Genomic DNA, 18,635 nt, shown 5'->3' on the forward strand with positions numbered 1-18,635 from the left:
AATGATAAATGAAATAAAATTTGGTATCAATATTACTTTTAAATACATTATTTCTAAATTTCACTAAACCACTTTTCTGCCCTGCTTATCGCGGGTGCAGTACTTGCATGAAAACCCTCATACAAAGTACATACTGCGTTTGCGATAAGCAGGGCAGTTTTATATATCAATGTGGCCAAATTTAAGTCATAAGCATTTATATTAAATTAGTTGTCACTTGATACTATTAAGAGTTGTTATTATTGTTATTAGAAAGCACGTATATAACTTGGACAATAGACTAACAGCACACTTAAGTGGCTGGTGGCTTTGGGTAATTGGGTGGTATTCCACCTGTCCAATATTTGTATTTGCGTCTCACATTTTGCTTTATGAAAGAGTGACGCAATGCACAGGTGGAATACCACCCTTATGTCCTTTGCAATAAGGTTGAAAAGTTGACAATTAACAGTTGTCGATGGTACGCTTCTGCTGCTGACTGTTACCTATAACTTCAACGTTTCGTTCATTAGTATTAAATTAGTACTAGAGTCGTTCACTGCTGAGCTAAAAGTTTTGTCAATCTTTTGACCCTTTGGACAATAACGGTGGCGTCTTTAGGCGTTGCCGTAACAAGTGTTAACTGTGTTCTGCTAAGTGTACGCACAGAGTGTCACCTGAGCGTCGCCGGCGTGGAACGAGGCGAAGCCCTAGGACTCGGGGTACATGATGCTCTCGACTGGCGCTGAGGCGGTCATGTCGTCGCTTTCTGGTAGTGACCAATCCTGGAAAATGAGAGACGTCAGTAAATGGCTGTAAAAGAAGATACGAGGGGAGGCCGAAATATTTGCGATCTGAGGCTAGAAAAAAAATAAAAATTAAAAACAAAAAAAGAATACTATGCTTCTTGTTTTAATATTGCCGCCATTAGGTACTAACGATTGTTAACGATTAATTATTAACGATTAATATTTCATTTAATACTCTCTTTTTTTCTAAGGCCGTGAACTTTCAGTCGCTCCTCGTCAGCTAAATAAAAGGTAAAGCATGACTACTAGCCCCAATGCAATGGAGTTTGTCTAGTGAAAAAACATATTTTGTTTCTTTTAATAATTTTTACACATGTAAAACAAACGGCTTAGTACCTAATGATAATCTACTTTGATCGTATAATACAATCGCATAGGAATTTTATTGCTGAAAACATTTGGATGTTTAAAAAATGTTCTCCAAATCATACTCTCCTATTTAAGGCTTATAAGGTCCTATTTATTACCAAATGAGTCTAAACCGTAAAATTATTCAATGCTATGTCTCACAATAGTTTAAATTTGATTAGGACTTATTAAAGTTCGATGAAATGGAAATCATTTTCAATAGGAACAGAGTTGCATTTGTTTTGTTCCGTTCAATTTTCAAACAACAAAATTAACTCTTTACACTGTAACACAGGGATCGGAACCGGTTTTATGCAAAAACATAGAAATAACCATATTTTTCGAATTATTTTATACTCGAAATGTAGCACTCAGTTGTGTTTTTAGGTAACGACTTCGTATTATTAGATTGCCCAATTAGAAATGAAGTAATTAGCAAAGAACGAAAAAATACCGTTTCCGTTCCCATACAAAAAATACCGGTATCCGATCCCTGCTGTAACAGAATAATCCTTTAGAGTTAGGAAATAATGAATGAGTTATATTATACACGTGTAAAAAAACACAAGACATATTTGAACTCTCTCCGTAAAAAAATTGATGTACCCTTTCAAGGTCACGTTTTTAGATTTCATTTGTTACTTTCGCCGCATGGAATGAACATTTTACCTGTTCGTCCGTGCTGGCGAAGAATAAGTAGAATAGATTGGCCCCGAGGTCAATGGCCGCGGCCAAGTAGAACACTTCACGCCACTGGCCCAGCGTTTGCTGAAAAAAATACAATGATTTATAAGGTTGTCACAGAAATCAGGAAGAGTTACATACTACACACACACACTACACACACACTACACACTACACCACACACACACACACACACGACACACACACTACACGTCTTATGTACACTTTTTGTACATAAGACGTTAAGATACAGTTAAAAAGAAAGTATACAATGTACAAAGGCGAACTTATCCCTACAAGGGATCTCTTCCAGAGATCCTTAGAGTAACTAGGAAAATAAATTTAATAGACTTAAAACTAAAAGGTACCATGTACAGTCAGCAGCAGAGAGAGAGAGAACTGACCCCCCACCCAAACAAGTCTCTATACAGGGGGTCAGTTATCTCTGCACATGTGATTAATTGAAGGTTTTGTCGCTGATAGTGCACTTTTTACAAAATCTGTAAATGCCAATCGTCCTTAAGTTAGGGAATGTCTCCTAAGTCCATTTTCGCTTAGCAGTTCTCGAATATATGTATATTGCAGTCGGGGCAAAAGCAAAGATTCTATAGGGATGTATTTTTAAAACAGATAGCAGCTAGCTGATCGAGAACTGCTAAGCGAAAATGGACTTAGGAGACATTCCCTTGTATTCAAAAACTTTGGTTTTTATGATATGACATCATTGTTGAACTATCCGTGAACTAAATTTACCTATAAGGTGCAGTATACTATAGTTTTTCAGTGATTACTCTCAGCATTACAGATTCCATACATCGTGGCTCGCGACTTCAGTCACAAGATGGCATGTTAAAATAATCTCTCTTCTCGCCTCTGTCTATGTCGTTGGTTGAGCGAACAAGTATTCTAGTCTGTGCATCCGACATAAGTTTAATAGTGATTTTAATTGAAAATACAAAGGCGGCTGAAAAGTTCGCGGCCTTAGAATTTTTTTTAAAGAGAGTCCTAAATTAAATGTTAATTATTAATCGTTAATAATCGTTAGTAATGGCGGCAATATTCCAAACTGCCAGAGGCGGGGAAAAAAGCAGTATAGTTTTTTTTTCTTTTTTTTTTCTAGCTTAGCCCGCGAATATTTTAGCCTTCCCTCGTACGTTCTTTGTCTCCCGAAGCCCATAATCTATAGTCTGTCAAGCTGGATAAGTCAGTAGCAATGTAAAGCAATCTAAAGTATGGTATCCCTAGGAAACGAACAAAAAGCAGCAATGTATATCGAACAACGATGAAATGTAAACAAAACAGTTCCACAGATAAGATATAAATGACACGCGATTTTCGAACAATTCAAACGTAGTATGTATGTATGTATAAACTCTTTATTGTACAAAACACAAATTTATGGCACAGGATAGGCAGTACAAAGGCGAACTTATCCCTTTAAGTAAATGAGAATTGATGAAGAACGGTAGACAAATATAGCACTGAGTACAATAGACTAGAGGAAAGTCAATAAAATTATAAAAGAGGGCGAAAATAAATAATATAAGATAAAAATTAGAAGTAACAATATTTCAAATATAAAGAATACCTACGTTATATATAATAAATAAAAAAAAAATATATATATAAAATATCTATAGTCACGAACAAGTTAATTCCGGTCCGATAGCCAACCCGTAGTGTTGCTAACCCGATTGCGATTGAGTGTTGATTGATTGTGTTGCGATTTTTCAAATTTGCCGCCTTTTTCTAGTGACAAAATCTGCTTGACCAAGTATATGTTGGCAGAGGCTATACTTCGTTTTTTTTAGGATTAGAAATTTGGTAAACAATCTTGATGTGTCTTTTAATTGAAAAACACATTTTAAAAATAAGTTACGGTAAATATATAACAATTATGAATCTAATATGATCTTTTATAGTCTTCTGCTTTCATAAGTAATAGTTATTGATTTTTAAAAAGTGTTTTTCAATTAAAAGACACATCAAGATTGTTTACCAAATTTCTAATCCTAATAAAAACGAAGTATAGGTACATACTTGTTCGCTGCTAATGATGCGGCCTATGGCATATGGCGCGAGGAACCCGCAGAGGTTACTGGCGGCGTTGGTGATACCGTACATGGTTCCCGCGAACTGCGGCGACAGGTCGATGTGGTTCATTTGGTTACCTGGATAGGAAAGCAATGGTTACACGTGTTCATTTGTAACTTGTTGGTTACTACTACTTAAACGTGTCATTTCAGTACATTAAGCATCACCGGCAAGGAACCGCTCTCTCCTTACGGCCCGGCCACGACATTGAGCGACTTGCGACGGCGGCAGCGATAACCATAGGTTGGAGCGAAACACAGCGATCGGACCTTTCGTTCCCACCTATGGTTGTCACTGCCGCCGTCGCCGGTCGCTCAATGTCGTGGCCGAGCCGTTAGCGTCCCGCGGACTCGACATCTCGTCGGCAGAATGTTTAGTTAGAGGCTTTTAATTTTTTTTATGTCTGGGACTCGAGGGGTTGATTATTCTGACGATACATTTCATTTATTTAATATTATATCAGTTGCTTTTCAGTGAAGGAAAATATCGTAACAGTAGTCCATCCAGGTTCTCTAGAATGGCAGATGGAAATGGCTTTCGCAAAAACCATCATATATGGATCAGGGGGCGTACCCAAGATGACAATCGTTGATAAAAAAAGCCAATCAAAACAATACTTTACTTTTGTTGTCGACAAACGACGATTGTCATCTAATCTACGTTGCTAAACGCTACCGGAAAAGCTTTAAGGTGAAGAGAAGGAGTCATACTGTACATATTCATAACAATGCAAACGTAAATCAACTAGGTACCCACAAAATGGCCATATATTTCAAAGGACACACTCATTTAACACATTCATTGCCACCCAGCCAAACAAGACATCCGCGCCAGGCCACAAAAATTTCGTCATATAAAGCTGTAGTACCACGATCCCGACTATCGGGTCATCCGGCCCGGGAACGAAATCATAAAATACCCGATAGTCGGGTTTTCGGCATTGAATGTTAAGCTGGCTACTTACCAGCGTAGACTGCCCCTCCGAAGGCCGAGGTGATACTGAGCAACAGCATTACAGCGGTGCGGTCGCAGCCCGCCCAAGCGATGCCCAACAGCCCAAACGCTGGGATGAACGCCGCTAAAAAAAAAATTACGCGTTTTTTCAGCACAAATAGCAAATATATAACCCGGTGAAAACAATTTTGACAGTAGAAAAAGGCATCAAATTTGTAAACATGTAGGCGCGAAGTGTGAAATTGGTACTGACAATTAGTTACATATAGCCTGGCTCCGAGACAAAAGAGAAAAATGGTCGAAAGACATCACAACATGGTACCCAAGAGACGAAAAAAGGAATGATGGTGGACACAAAATCATATGGGAAGACGAGTTCAGGCAGCCTGGAGCCTTGTCGAAAAGACGGGCTCTGGACAAGAACGCGTGGAGGAATATGGGAGAGGCCTATGCCAAGGGCAACCAGACAAAACGTCTGCGGAAAAAGGCTAGTATCAGTAACTAAGAAGTAAGTATAGTCTGTCTAACCATTTCCGTCAATAGGGAAAGGCGTGAAATTCAATAATGCGGGCGCCGGGCGGGGAAATTTTCGTATATTTTCGTAACGTGTAGCTTTTTTAATTCTGGTAACGGTAGGCATCGCCTGCCTAGGCGACTAGTACCTATGCAAATACATATTTCAGTTAAGTACTTTATTCGCATTTAGGTTTTCACCAAAAAATATATATCTTTATAAACTTTCCCTTACCAACTGTGTTCCAAAGCTTCATGCTGTTGAGCCGCGAGATGTATCCCTTCGCCAGCAGCCAGTCAGCGAAGATACTGATGATGATACCGGCCACCCACGACGTGAAGTACGGGATCGCTGACAGTCTGGCATTCTAGAAATCGATCGATCTCATTTAAATTATTATCATTATTGTATTTAGAAGACTTTGACATTGACATTGTTGCTAATTCCATAATTATTCGGTATTGTACATATAATTTAAGTTTTGATGTAATCCGATTTTATTTTATTGAATTTACTGCAGTTAATGCATGTTAGACACTAAGTAATGTAACGCCAATTAGCACGTAAGGTTTATCTGTAAGTGCTGATTGATTGAATAGAATAAATGAAATGAAAAAAAAAAATGAAATGAAAAATTCTGGACAAAATAACCATAATTGGCTAGAGAAATAACGCAGCGCAACTTATTTATAGAACTTGTAAATCAACGAAGAAATTAACGTTAAGCGCAAAGTTATAAGACTTATAAGAAAGGCCCCCTTTTTAATTTGATCATTTTAGGGATTCGCTTCTTTGATACTTCCACAATCCGTCACAATGTAAGGGTCTACCGCAAACGAGAAAGTCGAAATTTTGTTATGTAACCTCTCTATCACTCTTGTATATCCGAGCGATAAAGAGGCAGATAGCTGAGTTTTGATTTTGTAAACAAATGTATCCTTGATGTATCAATGATTTTAATGTCTGTGAAAACTTGTTAAAATCCGTTTAGGGCAGAGTATGTATAAGACAAAAAACATAGAAAACGGTTGGAAGCTTTCGAAATGTGGTGTTGGCGGAGGATGGAAAGGATCAGCTGGACTGGGAGGAAGACGAATGAAGAAGTCCTGAGTATGATAGGAGAAAAGCGATGCTTATTAAATACAATAAGAAATAGGAGAGGCATGATGGTAGGACACCTGATCGGCATGACAAGTTTTTCCTGAACATCTTGGAAGGCAGGATTGAAAAGACAAGAGAAGAAGGGAAACCTAGAATAACTTATCTTAGCCAAATAAAAAATTATACATCGTATGAGGAAATTAAAAGACTGGCACAAGAAAGGAATGATTGGCGATTACTCCACCGACAAGAGCAAAGCTCTTAAGTTATGATGATGATGATGATGTATAAGTTACTCTATGGTTTACGATGGGGGCTAGTGCTGCACTCTGGCTACACAACATTGCAGTAATACCCCCTATTGTAGACAAGTAGAAAAGTATTTTCACAGAGAACAGTAACATTACTTATAAGTGTATTTTCGCACTTACTGAGACAATGTCAAAGTGCAGTATATTGTTCATGTAGCTCGGCAGCTCAGTCAGCTGCGTGTAGAACAGCCAGGACTGCCCGCATTGCGCGATGAGGATGGCCCACAGTGGAACACATGTCAGGAACTTCATCCAGGGTATGGCCATACCCCTTTTATCCTCCTGAAGCAATTAAAACGAAACTGAAGTTGTTTTAGTTAATTTTAAACCTTATATTGATGTAGTTTGAAGCTTTACTTTATACTACGGACGAACTCCGAGGAAGCGACGCTGGTAACACAAAGGAACAAACATACATAGACAGACAAACACATTCCTTTGCGTTACGCTGCCAGGTCAAAATATAGCCAGCATAACAATATAAATACTTCAACAATGCAATTCGTGTTATCGAAATCTAAAACACTTGCGTTATAATCATACATCGGGGTTTTGGGTGCGGGAATGATTTACACTGTCAAAAAATATAGGTAAAAACTGTAAACACCGATACTATTTTAACATTTCTAAGCACATTTGGAGCTTACTAACTATTTTTAATTCATAGTTTGGTAATTATACTAATTATTTTACAAAAAAACAAAGTTATAAATACACGAAATCATTCCCGCACCCAAAACCACGATGTATGGTTATAATTAAAGCAAATACACAGATGTTTCGGGGCATTACACTTTAAAGTACCTCTACGTTCATTTGAATAACTATCAACAGTATCAACACGTCTTGTTTCTGTTTTTAGTCTAATAAACAGTATTACAATTTGTGTATGTAGGTATGTCCTGTATTCTTCTAATAATCTGTATGACTAAGTCCACCGCCGCGTCTGTCTGTCTGTATGTTCGCGTTAAACTGAAAAACTACTGAACGGAAATTCATGCGGTTTTCACCTATCAATAGAGTGATTTTTGAGGAATGTTTAGGTGTATAATTTGTTAAGGTTTTGTGTAACCCGTGCGATGCCGGGACGGGTCGCTAGTCTTCTTCTATATCTATCTTATTATATCTTCTGTATTTTATTTTTATTTTAGTTATTGTTGATATGGTTTATTTCAAATTTGATCTTTATAACAATCGGCAATAAGTAAAGATAAATTCTAGTTGCAAACGAGATAGTTGATTGTCATTTAATAAATCATTCAGTCAATTAAACCCCTCAATAACAAACGGAGTGCATGTATGCATCGATCGGCCCAGTTTGTAAGCGATACGGTGTCGAATTCGCGTGTAATCGGCGTTTTGTATGACGTGAGGTCAGCGGCTGAGGCTGACTCACTCGCAATTGATAGTGCGTGAACGGTTCATTTATGGACTAACAAAACTTTTCTTACTAATACATTACAACTATGTAATATATAGTAGTGGTTATGATTTTAGCATGTACGAGTATGTATGTTTGTGTTTTGTTTTAGTTGTTTTCTACCGATAAAATGACTAAGGGCCAGTTGCACCATCCGCACTTGACAGACTGATCAACATCAGCCGGCGCGCCCCGGTGCTTTACTATGAAACTTTCGATACAATAAAATTTAGCGAACTCTTTAACGATGACTAAAGTTTGGTGCAACCGACCCTAAGCCAGGTTTTTAACGTTGTTATGGTAATTTATAAGTTTTATGGCATCCCACTTCCAAAAAGGAGGACGACGAAAAAATTCAGTTGAGAAACAAGTTTTTTTAAATATTATTTTAAAATTCTAATACATATTCCTTAGTAACCCTTATGATCAGTAGCAGAAGCAGAGTGCAAATACTTCGTAAGTAATTTTAGACCTAAGACATCTGAATAGAATACTTAACAAACTTACCTGAGGTCCTATACTCTGCGTAATATACTCAATCTCCTTCGGACATATCCTTGGATGGCTCTGCGGAGAATCATAGACCAGGAACATCCATCCGACAAACCAGACCACTCCAAGACCGCCAAATAGGTAGAAACAGAGCGGCCAGCCGCCACCCCAGTTGAGGGTGCATAGCCACCCGGATATGGGTAGTGAGATCACTGTGCCGAAGTTTGAGCCTGGAAAAGGAACCTTAATTGTGAAGCAGTAAGATGTAAATTCAAATAAGAGAAATGCCGGTTATATTGCGGATCACTTGTAAATAAGTTGAGTTTAGAACCGGAGTGGCTTACTTGAAGAGATGCCTATGCAAATGTGGCCATAACAAGCTCGAGTTGAATCATGGTGAAGAAACTCTAATACTAGTAGACACCAGACACAAACTAATACAGTAATGTTTAATACGATTTCACGCGTAATACGCCATTTTCCACTGATCTTTGTTTTGCACTTTTAATTGCAAGCATCTATAGCTTTTATGTAGGCACACACTATCACTATGATCTGCTGTGGTGAGAGTAGGTAGCAACATAAACTAGCTTTAGAATTTGATTTCTCCAAAGGCTGAGTAAGCATACCAGCTGGATATGATATGTTACGCCTTCTCCAGCTCTCTCACTCCTATGAAGAGCTTGAAATCTGTGTATGCTGCAATTAGGTTAAAAAAGGTGAATATAGTGGGTGGGTGTCATTCTAAATCCCTAACAACGTTTGTCCTAAAGTCACTTGCCCTAACTGGTTTGTCCTAATGGGCACATGCCCTAACGATCAATTGTCATAACGATTATTTTCCATAATGTAAGGTTCTGAAAAATGGTTAGGTTTTAGAACTTGCTGCCACAAAAGTGGGTTAGGTTAGGGTTAGAACTGCGACCCTCGCAAAAAAGAAAATATGCTTAATAACATTACGATAAGTACTCAATAATTAGGGAAACCAAATTTAGGGTTTTTACTGTTAGGACAACTGATCATTATGACAAACAATATTAGGGAATGCAAAGATAGGAGAAAAGACTTTAGGGATTCAGATATAGATCCGAATATAGTAGATTACTAGAATGCTTACCAGCATAAACATATGCTGCAAATTTCGACCTCTCCAAGGGCGGGATCCACCGAGCCAGCATTGCGTGCATGGCTGGATAGGTCACGCCTTCGCCCAACCCCTCCAACGCTCTTACGGCTATGAAGAATTTGAAGTCTGTATAAGCGGCGATTGGGCTAAGGATGGTGAATAAGGCGGTCAGTAGGACGCCGACACCGTATACTAGTTTACCGCCGAATAGCTCGGCTATACGACCTCCCGGGACCTGTGGAAAAAGTAAAAGATATAAGATTAGCGAAGAATTTAGAGATGCCCAGTTCGACAGCTATGGGCTGACACAGGCGGGTGTTTTAAAAGGCGTCTTATTATTTAACTTTTTAATTAAGAGGTATCCCAATAAATCATTTTATTTTTGATATATTTATTCTAGAGTCTGAGGAAAAATCAAAAGGAACCCAGGTACGATAAAAACCTAGTTGTTCAATACCCTAATTCCAATAATTATTAATTCTGCGATTTTATGTTATGCGATGGTAAGTTTCTGTTTAATGAATTTATGCGTAAATAATATTCTGCCTCAGCACAATTAGGAATTCGTCTTAGTTTAGATATGCGTAATAGCATTCTGGGACATATATTTATGCGACATCAGTTTCTGCGTATCTACTATTATGGCAATACTGCGTATACAATTTTGAATTATTCCAAAATAAATTATGCGTATACAAGGGGAACCAATTGGATTGGGTGGTGATCAAACATTTATTCAGCAAATAAGCCACAGGGGCACTTTTACATGTTAAATTTTTGCAAGCAATAAAATAACCTTGTAATAAGGTCTTAACAATTTTCTGGATTAGGTTTGTAATTAAATTCCATCAAATATTGTTCTGTTGATCTCGACCTCTATTGCACCAGCTAATGAAAGGTAGTCATGCTAACTTTTTAATAACCAAGTTAGGTTCAAAATGTACTCCTAAGTTTGCGATCTATAATGTGAATGTCATGTCTAAGTAAGGATATCTATCAGAATTAATATGTTATACCTGTGTCAGCACATATCCATAGAAGAAAGAGCCTAGAATTATACTCTGCTGTTCAGCAGACCAATTGAAGTCACCAGTTTTCTGAAACAAATTATAGTTAAATTAATTTTTAATACAAATCTCACAAATTCATCAGCCCATTCTGATTGAATACAAAAAAAGGTAAACATGAAAATAAATGTCCAGTTACCACAAAACGTACAGCACTACTTTACATGTCTTAATATTCTTTAGTCTATGCGTGAACTAAACTAACCACACTTGGTGACATACTTACTGGTACTACTGTACTATTATCGGGTATTCCAGCCGGGCATACATCTAACGTGGAGTCGTTTGTCGACGGCACCGGGGCCGTGGAGTTGATCATGGCCACTATAGCCACAGAGAGGTTCACTCGCATGGCATACACATTGGCAAACCCCAGGAAGCCCATGATGCCGAGAACTGTGCGGCTTTTGATCCATCCTGTTGTTTCTTCTGCAAGAGTACATATTTAACATTAAACAACATTTAACATAAAAGTAAAATATCGTTCTATGGAACTTGCTAACTATGTAAACAAAAGTCACTAGTAAATTGACATTCCGAGACAATTTTAATATGGCGGTATGTTTACACAGTTAGCAAGTTCCATAGAATGACACTTTACATGTTGTTTAGTAATGTATTGATTGTTTTAGATTATTTGGTGGGTCTACTATTTCTTGTTGTTAATCAGTAGTCAGCCAGGAGACAACAGTAGGATAATTTGTTATAAAAAATGTTGTGGGTACCATGTTGTATTAACACACTTAATACATGGCCCATTGTGGAGAGGGAGTGGTAAGTTTAAATACCATAAAACCAGGTTTTTAAGTGACCCAGAAGAATGTAACTATGGCAACAAGTGACAAGAAATTGATTTTAACCCTTAATTTAAGACATATCATAGTAAAACTTACATGTCAAGAATACAATCAGCAGCATAAATAGACACAATTATTTAGAATAAATTAGCTTCAATATCTAATCTTAGAACTAGAACCTCAGTTATCTGAACTAATTAGGACCGAGACTAGCTACGATAATCAAAAGTTTGTATACTCAAAACGAGGGTTTTTTGAGACAAGATCAAACAAAAACAACAACTTAATAGGTACATAAAAACTGAAGTATATTCCAATTTGAGGTACATACAGATACTTTTAATAATAAAAAAGTCTGTTTGGCACAGAAAGTGCTTAAAATCACTTCAGTTTGAAATATTAACCAAATATCAAGTGCTGAGGGATAAAGACATGATAGCAATGTATAGAAAAGGGTATAGTTAATTAGTTATTGATAATATTCCGTCCTTTACACCCCCTGACCTACATACATAGATCAGTTATATTATTATGAGTTATGACTTATAATAGTAATAAGTAGCACAATCTTTAGAATAATTATGTACTAATTGTAGTAATAGTAATATATAATAAGGTTGAATAGTTTCCATAAAATAGATAACTAAGAATAATATTAAAGTTGCAACGTGACCTTGAATAGGATCGGAGGATAGGGTAGGCGTACTCAAAAACATAAACAAATCATGTACCTCGATCTTCCACAATTAGGTTTCGGCTGCTACTGGTCACATTTTCGTCAATGTCCGAGTTAATTATGGGACTTTCTTCTATATCCAAAGACATCTTTAATTTATAAGACCATTCCGTGCTCCACTTATCATTTGGATGTTTAAATTAATACCAAATTCGCGTTTTGAGAATCTAAGATGGATACTGATTACAATTACTTGTAATCAATTTAATTAGAACTAGGTCCGTTCATTTCCCTATAGAATCTGTTTTATTCAATTGTGTTGTTACGGTGACTCACTCGCGTTTTTTGTATCGAACGATTACGTCGTACATAAACAAAGAAAAATTGTTCAGCGCAATCCGTGCTGCGATCCGTCTGCAGAATAGTTGTCACTGTCAGCTCAGCTGTCAAAATGACAGCGTTTTACACAAAAATAAAACGCTAATTAAATAACTTACCATATTCGGAACCTAAAGTAATATATTGAGAGTGGCAACACTGTAGTTAGTCGTATTGTCCTTTTCTAGCATATACGTCCATCTCTCTCCCACACCCCCACCACTTCAGGCAGTTGCGTTTGACAATTTTGACAGTTAGAAACAAACGCAAATTACCTCATTGTCTCAAAATTATACATATTTACACCAGGCAGGATTAAAACTTTAGGTTCCGAATATGGTAAGTTATTTAATTAGCGTTTTATTTTTGTGTAAAACGCTGTCATTAAACAACTGTACCGATATTCGGAACCTAAAGTAATATATTGAGACGTGTTTGTTATCGCCTGGTGGTGGGAAGACGCCAAGCCAATGTGATTATACATGTACTTACATATTATGTATATGTAATATTATTATATTAGGAGTGTTTAATTAATTAATTAATTATGTAGTACACCCTTTATTTTAATACATGTGAGGAGAGAGGTATTTAGTAAAGCATACAATTTTATATACCATTATATTATGATACTAACTTTCCATTTTATATACGTATTTAATGTAGGTACTTATAAATTTTCAACGAAAATAAGTGAGTCACCACAAGGGTGCTATAGTACTTAATTATATGTATGTGAGACTATGTAAAAGAAGATAAGTCAGTCTACTCTTCAGGGAGCATACAACATCTGTGATATGGAGTGATGTAATTAAAATATGAAAAGATAAAAATCATAAAGTACTCGAGTAGTTTTTATTTATAACTCCCAATTATTGACAAATTTGATAATAATTATCTAGTAAGGTAAGCAGTTGCAGGATATAACAAGGACAAGACCTTTCTTATTTCCAGAATCCCTCAGGATTAAGTAGACGAATATTTTAAATATTCGTTATATCACTATCACTACCCACAAAGTTAATATTGGGTAGGTACTTAATAAAATGTCATAGGGAATACTTTTAATGATTTTACTGAATTCTTTTAATGACTGTGAGCCAGTGTGAGCTATTTATTTGGTTATAGCTATAAAATGCATTTAATCGTTTGTACGCTTTACTAACGCGAACGCGAGCTAATGGACCTAAACAAACCTTACTTGAAATTGTGAAGGTTACTTTGAGAGCTTAAGCCATATCATAATACTCATGTGGGCACTAGTTACGACGCTTTTTGGTGCTCTTGGCGTTCAAATGGTAAATGTAGAATTGCCACAGAGCTTTATCAATGATATTTGTATAGGTGCAGCTCATTCTGCTTATATTCATGTTTAGCTATCATCAAGTGACCTTAATTGTACTCATTATTGTCTATATATGCAGTATGAGTAGTTTACCTTATCTGGTGCCTACTAGTAGACATAAACTTGATTGTTTCTGAACGCTAAAGTGGCTTAATTTATGTAAACCATTCATAGACATAGCTTAATTCTGAATATTCAGTCTTCTCTTTCCAGATTAAGAATAAGGTACTTAATTCGAAGCCTTAGCTCATCGCATATGTGTTTTTAACCAAAATGAAAATTTGTGTTTATTTTGTGATTTTACATTATTTGCAATAACTGTGCGGAACCATGGGGTCCCCGACCTTTTGCCGGGCACCCGTGGGCCCAAAGCCAACAGCGCAGATGCCGTTTAAGAGGAACCTCTATTTTATCCAATGCTAGGGTCAACACTTTGTCGAATATATTTGATATTTATGTATATTTATTCTCCTTATGACCTAAGGGTAGGTAATTGTAACTTTTTGATATCAAATATACGCAGAATAGTCAATTATTTTGTATTCTGAAGTGCATATAATATTACTGGATTTGGGCCAGTGTGCTTTTGTATACTATATCTCTGGCCTACTATATAGGCTAGTCTATTAACATCCCGCCTCCTGGAAGGCAGTATACAGACTTCTTAGATATATTCACGGTAGTGCTAAGAGTGTGGACCTGGTTTTCCGACACTTGACTGCATGAGATTATTTTTTCAGGTCTCGAGCAAGAAGGGTGCCTAGATAGGTTGAGGTCCTCAACTTGTGGATTTGGTAGGAGCAAGACACAGACGGGGTGTAAATTAGTTAATCCACCATGTTTCAAGAGATTCATGTGCATTCATGCCTTCAGGTTACACTGTAGAGACAGACTAACACTTTGGCAGAGTTTTGCTAACATATAATAAATGATTGCATTTGTTTGGGTGTACAATTACATGTTCCACACCAAAAACATAATTATTTATATATTTCAATCTATTTTTGAAAGGTTTGCGTTTCAAAATAGCTTCGCCTTTTCGCAAGGCGTGCTCCTGTTCCCCTATTTTATTGTGCAAAGCGAACAGTATCACAATGCTATAATTTTGTATAAATTGAGAACTAGAGGGTCATGCCCTAGACGTGACCGCCCAGAAACTGTGCTAGAACCGTTCGTGCAAACCATTCAGTCACTATTTTTTAAAAACCTTTTGTAGTGGGTACATTCCACGGTCTTAAATTTATTAAACGTGTAGTATCAAACTATGACAAGTCATGATAAGTGAAATAAGTGATAACAGTATCTGGTCCGTGCATAGAAGCACTTGCCCTTGAGGTTAGGGCATGGGTAGTTTATTATAAACTTAATCCGTGCATAGGAGCACTTACGATACAGGTGGTTTAAAACTTCCAGGGTCACAATACAGACACAAGGGTGTAAAATACATAATTCATAAACGCCCGTTAGGCCAGTTTTGTATATTTTATTTCAAACATGCTTGTGCAGCACCGCCAGCACATGATAATTTTCCTAATATACCATGGCAGTCAGGGATATAATAATTATGTAAAAAGGTAGGTAACCTTGGTCATGTCGTGTACATAGGTAGGTACTCGTAAACATGTTAACTGAAAGACAAGTGCTCTCCAGCCAAATATAATTTATGCAACTGTGAGCTGCTCTTACATTGGGATCATATGTATTTATTTCTAGTCTGTCATATTGTAGCAGGACTAGACTTCAAAGGTTTGTAGATGTTTATAGGGCCGTTAAACGGACCCTTTGTACACCTTGAGCAGGCTGTTTGTTTCACACCATGGGTAATATATATTGTAAACATAGCTTATTTCAGAATGGAATCGTAAGCTCTGTCGTGTCGTGAGCTTACCGAGCCTGATTTAATTAGAGTCCACAGATTGTATGGACCTTGGAGAATTGACCACTCCTTATTCTAATTATCAATATTCTGCCTGGGCTTATAGTCGAAATTAGGTGACTAAATCTCTTAGTATTATCTATGCCACCCAAGTTATGAGGCTTAGCGTCTCCAGACCACAATTTTATATTAGGGTGCAAAGATTTTTTCATCTTTAAAATAAAAATGAGTCGAGATAGGCCTGGAATCTTAGGTTTTTATTTTACCTATTATAATTTTAGAAATGTTATGTAAATGGAAAGCAGTTTTCACTTTTACCACAGTTAATTAGCCCAATTTCGGGTTTAGCCAATAGGGTGTTCGGGACCCTTGAAATAGATTGGTAAACAAAAATGAAAACTCTAATAACGAAGCCTATTTCGACTGATTTTTACCCAAAACATTATTTTAAACCATTTTTACTTTCTCTAAAAAGAGATATTTACAACTTAATCTTTGTAATATTTTTGTGATTGTGGTCTACTCGCACGCCTGTGTTATGACCATATCATTTATATTTCTGTGAATATGTCTGACGTGCCTTGCGCAGGCTTACATAGGTTATAATATCATCATCAATAACTTGACGTCAGTTTGTGAACGAATCAAAGATTCTTTTGGCACACCTTACGCAGGTGTAAACATGGCAGCCTTGCGCAGGTTTAGATAGGTACATAATATATTGGTTTCATCACAAATAACTTGACGTTAGTTTGTGAACGAATCAAAGATTCTTTTGGCACACCTTACGCAGGTGTAAATATGGCAGCCTTGCGCAGGTTTAGATAGGTACATAATATATTGGTTTCATCACAAATAACTTGACGTTAGTTTGTGAACGAATAAAAGATTCTCTTAGGCGCACCTTAGCAGGTGGAACCATAACAGACGTAAGTTTAAGAATAAGTATCATTCAAATCAAATGTCAAAAAGTTTATGGGTAATATTCCCTAAGTTGCGGGTTCCTTGCTCGACAAGGTGAAAGGCTTTACGCCGGCTTTAACAGGCACTTTTAGAAAGTGTCATTCACGGTGACGCGCAGATTTGCCAAAAACTAAACTTTAACTCTACAGTTAACTAATATAATTTGACAATATGAACCAAACCATGCGTCTTCGTCAATGAATCAATCTAAAGATTCCCGTATCGTTAATGCCCTTCCATGTCACAGGCTTCCGATTTTATTTGAAACGTTTAATTTAAGTGTACTATTTATGTAGGTAGGTAAGTAGGCTTAAGAATTGACCCTCTTGTATGTAGTTACGTATAGAATTAATAATCAAGTTATTCAAATTCAAAATAACACAAGCACATATAGCACCTACATGCAAGAGTTCTTTTCCTTAACCTTTAAAGCTGTAAGTACCTGCTAAGTTATATATTTAAGTAGGTACCTACCTACATAAATCAAAGATCTAGTTGGAGAGATATAAGTTGATAGTTACAGAGTGAAATACTTCACGAATTCGCATGTCATTCTTGCGCAGAGCCATGCTAATCTCTCTCTATGTCTAGTCAGATTTAAGTTTATGTACTGCCGAAGTACTCACTTTCCACAAAAATAAATGCAATGTTTGCGATGTAGGTTTGTTCGTTATTTATCAGCAAGTTTATTACCAAAAAATTAATTTTGCAATATTATATTAACCCGGAACGGGATAAAAAGATAAATTGCTGATAGATACTTGGACAGATAAAAAACCTACACGTCTATAAGCTTCTACCTTAATACGTAGGTTCTACGTAACACGTATTAACTATCCGATCCATTCGTATTCGAAAACACAAATCACTTGAAAGGGTATACCTCCACACATCACCATTTAAGTATTATATAATTTCAACCGTTATTATACACACACAAAGATTTAAACTAACAAGACTCGGAAGAGACTTAATAAAATTAAATTATAATGGTGACACGTGCACGCTTTACCAGCTCGATGTGTTTTCTACCATGTGTTTTAGTATTTTCATTGGCATAGCCACGGTGCGCGCAGGCAGCCTTTGAAAACACTTGCACATCACTATTCCGGATCATTTTTATTTGCTAGATAGTTTAACGGACAACTAAATTTAAATATTTATTTCGAACGGCAAAAGCCGTTAGAAACTGTTTTTCAATATAGTCAGCTAAACTGGGGTACAAATTCAAAAACTCACCAGCAGTTTAGCTTCACGACCTTCCAGATGGAAAAACAGCAAGCCAATGAGGTAATTTGCGTTTGTTTCTAACTGTCAAAATTGTCAAACGCAACTGCCTGAAGTGGTGGGGGTGTGGGAGAGAGATGGACGTATATGCTAGAAAAGGACAATACGACTAACTACAGTGTTGCCACTCTCAATATATTACTTTAGGTTCCGAATATCGGTACAGTTGTTTAATTTACCACAGATTACAACATACATACTTTTTTTAAGTGGCTACACACAAACGATGTTGATAGTGAATTTGCACTCGGAGCATCGGGAACTCGCAAGTCGCTATTCTACTGAAGCTACCTACTAAAAGCACCGGTTAGTACTTGTATTTGTGGCTCCAGTCATTTCCACCACGAAGACTACACACATATACAAGCCTACTAATGGTGCATCCATCCAGAGTGATCATCAAAGAATATAATA

At 36.8% G+C, this 18,635-nt stretch overlaps 2 protein-coding genes and 1 non-coding gene across 4 annotated transcripts in view; 1 reads left to right on the top strand and 2 right to left on the bottom strand.

Moving 5' to 3' along the window:
- The window catches only part of LOC134652897 (ESF1 homolog), a 273,742-nt gene that overhangs the window by 119,889 nt on the left and 135,218 nt on the right, over positions 1–18,635 (top strand). The window lies entirely within an intron of this gene.
- Positions 549–12,797, bottom strand: LOC134652899 (putative inorganic phosphate cotransporter). 2 transcript variants are annotated; one of them, XM_063508132.1, is made up of 11 exons: positions 12,428–12,797; positions 11,126–11,325; positions 10,849–10,929; positions 9,824–10,067; positions 8,722–8,936; positions 6,915–7,076; positions 5,617–5,749; positions 4,879–4,992; positions 3,861–3,991; positions 1,806–1,904; positions 549–764 (listed from the first exon to the last, which is right to left on the bottom strand). In XM_063508132.1, exons 1-11 carry the CDS (start codon positions 12,519–12,521, stop codon positions 690–692), a joined length of 1,548 nt encoding a protein of 515 aa, XP_063364202.1. In that variant the 5' UTR covers positions 12,522–12,797; the 3' UTR covers positions 549–689. The 2 variants fall into 2 exon arrangements, with proteins under 2 accessions (XP_063364202.1, XP_063364201.1); XM_063508131.1 differs by having other exon boundaries at positions 552–764; positions 11,126–11,328.
- LOC134653183 (U6 spliceosomal RNA) lies at positions 17,453–17,556 on the bottom strand. Its single transcript, XR_010097239.1, has one exon. It is a non-coding gene; the product is annotated as a U6 spliceosomal RNA (small nuclear RNA).

Source organism: Cydia amplana, chromosome 12, assembly GCF_948474715.1.
Source record: "Cydia amplana chromosome 12, ilCydAmpl1.1, whole genome shotgun sequence".
In the NCBI taxonomy this organism is placed as follows: Eukaryota; Metazoa; Arthropoda; class Insecta; order Lepidoptera; family Tortricidae; genus Cydia; species Cydia amplana.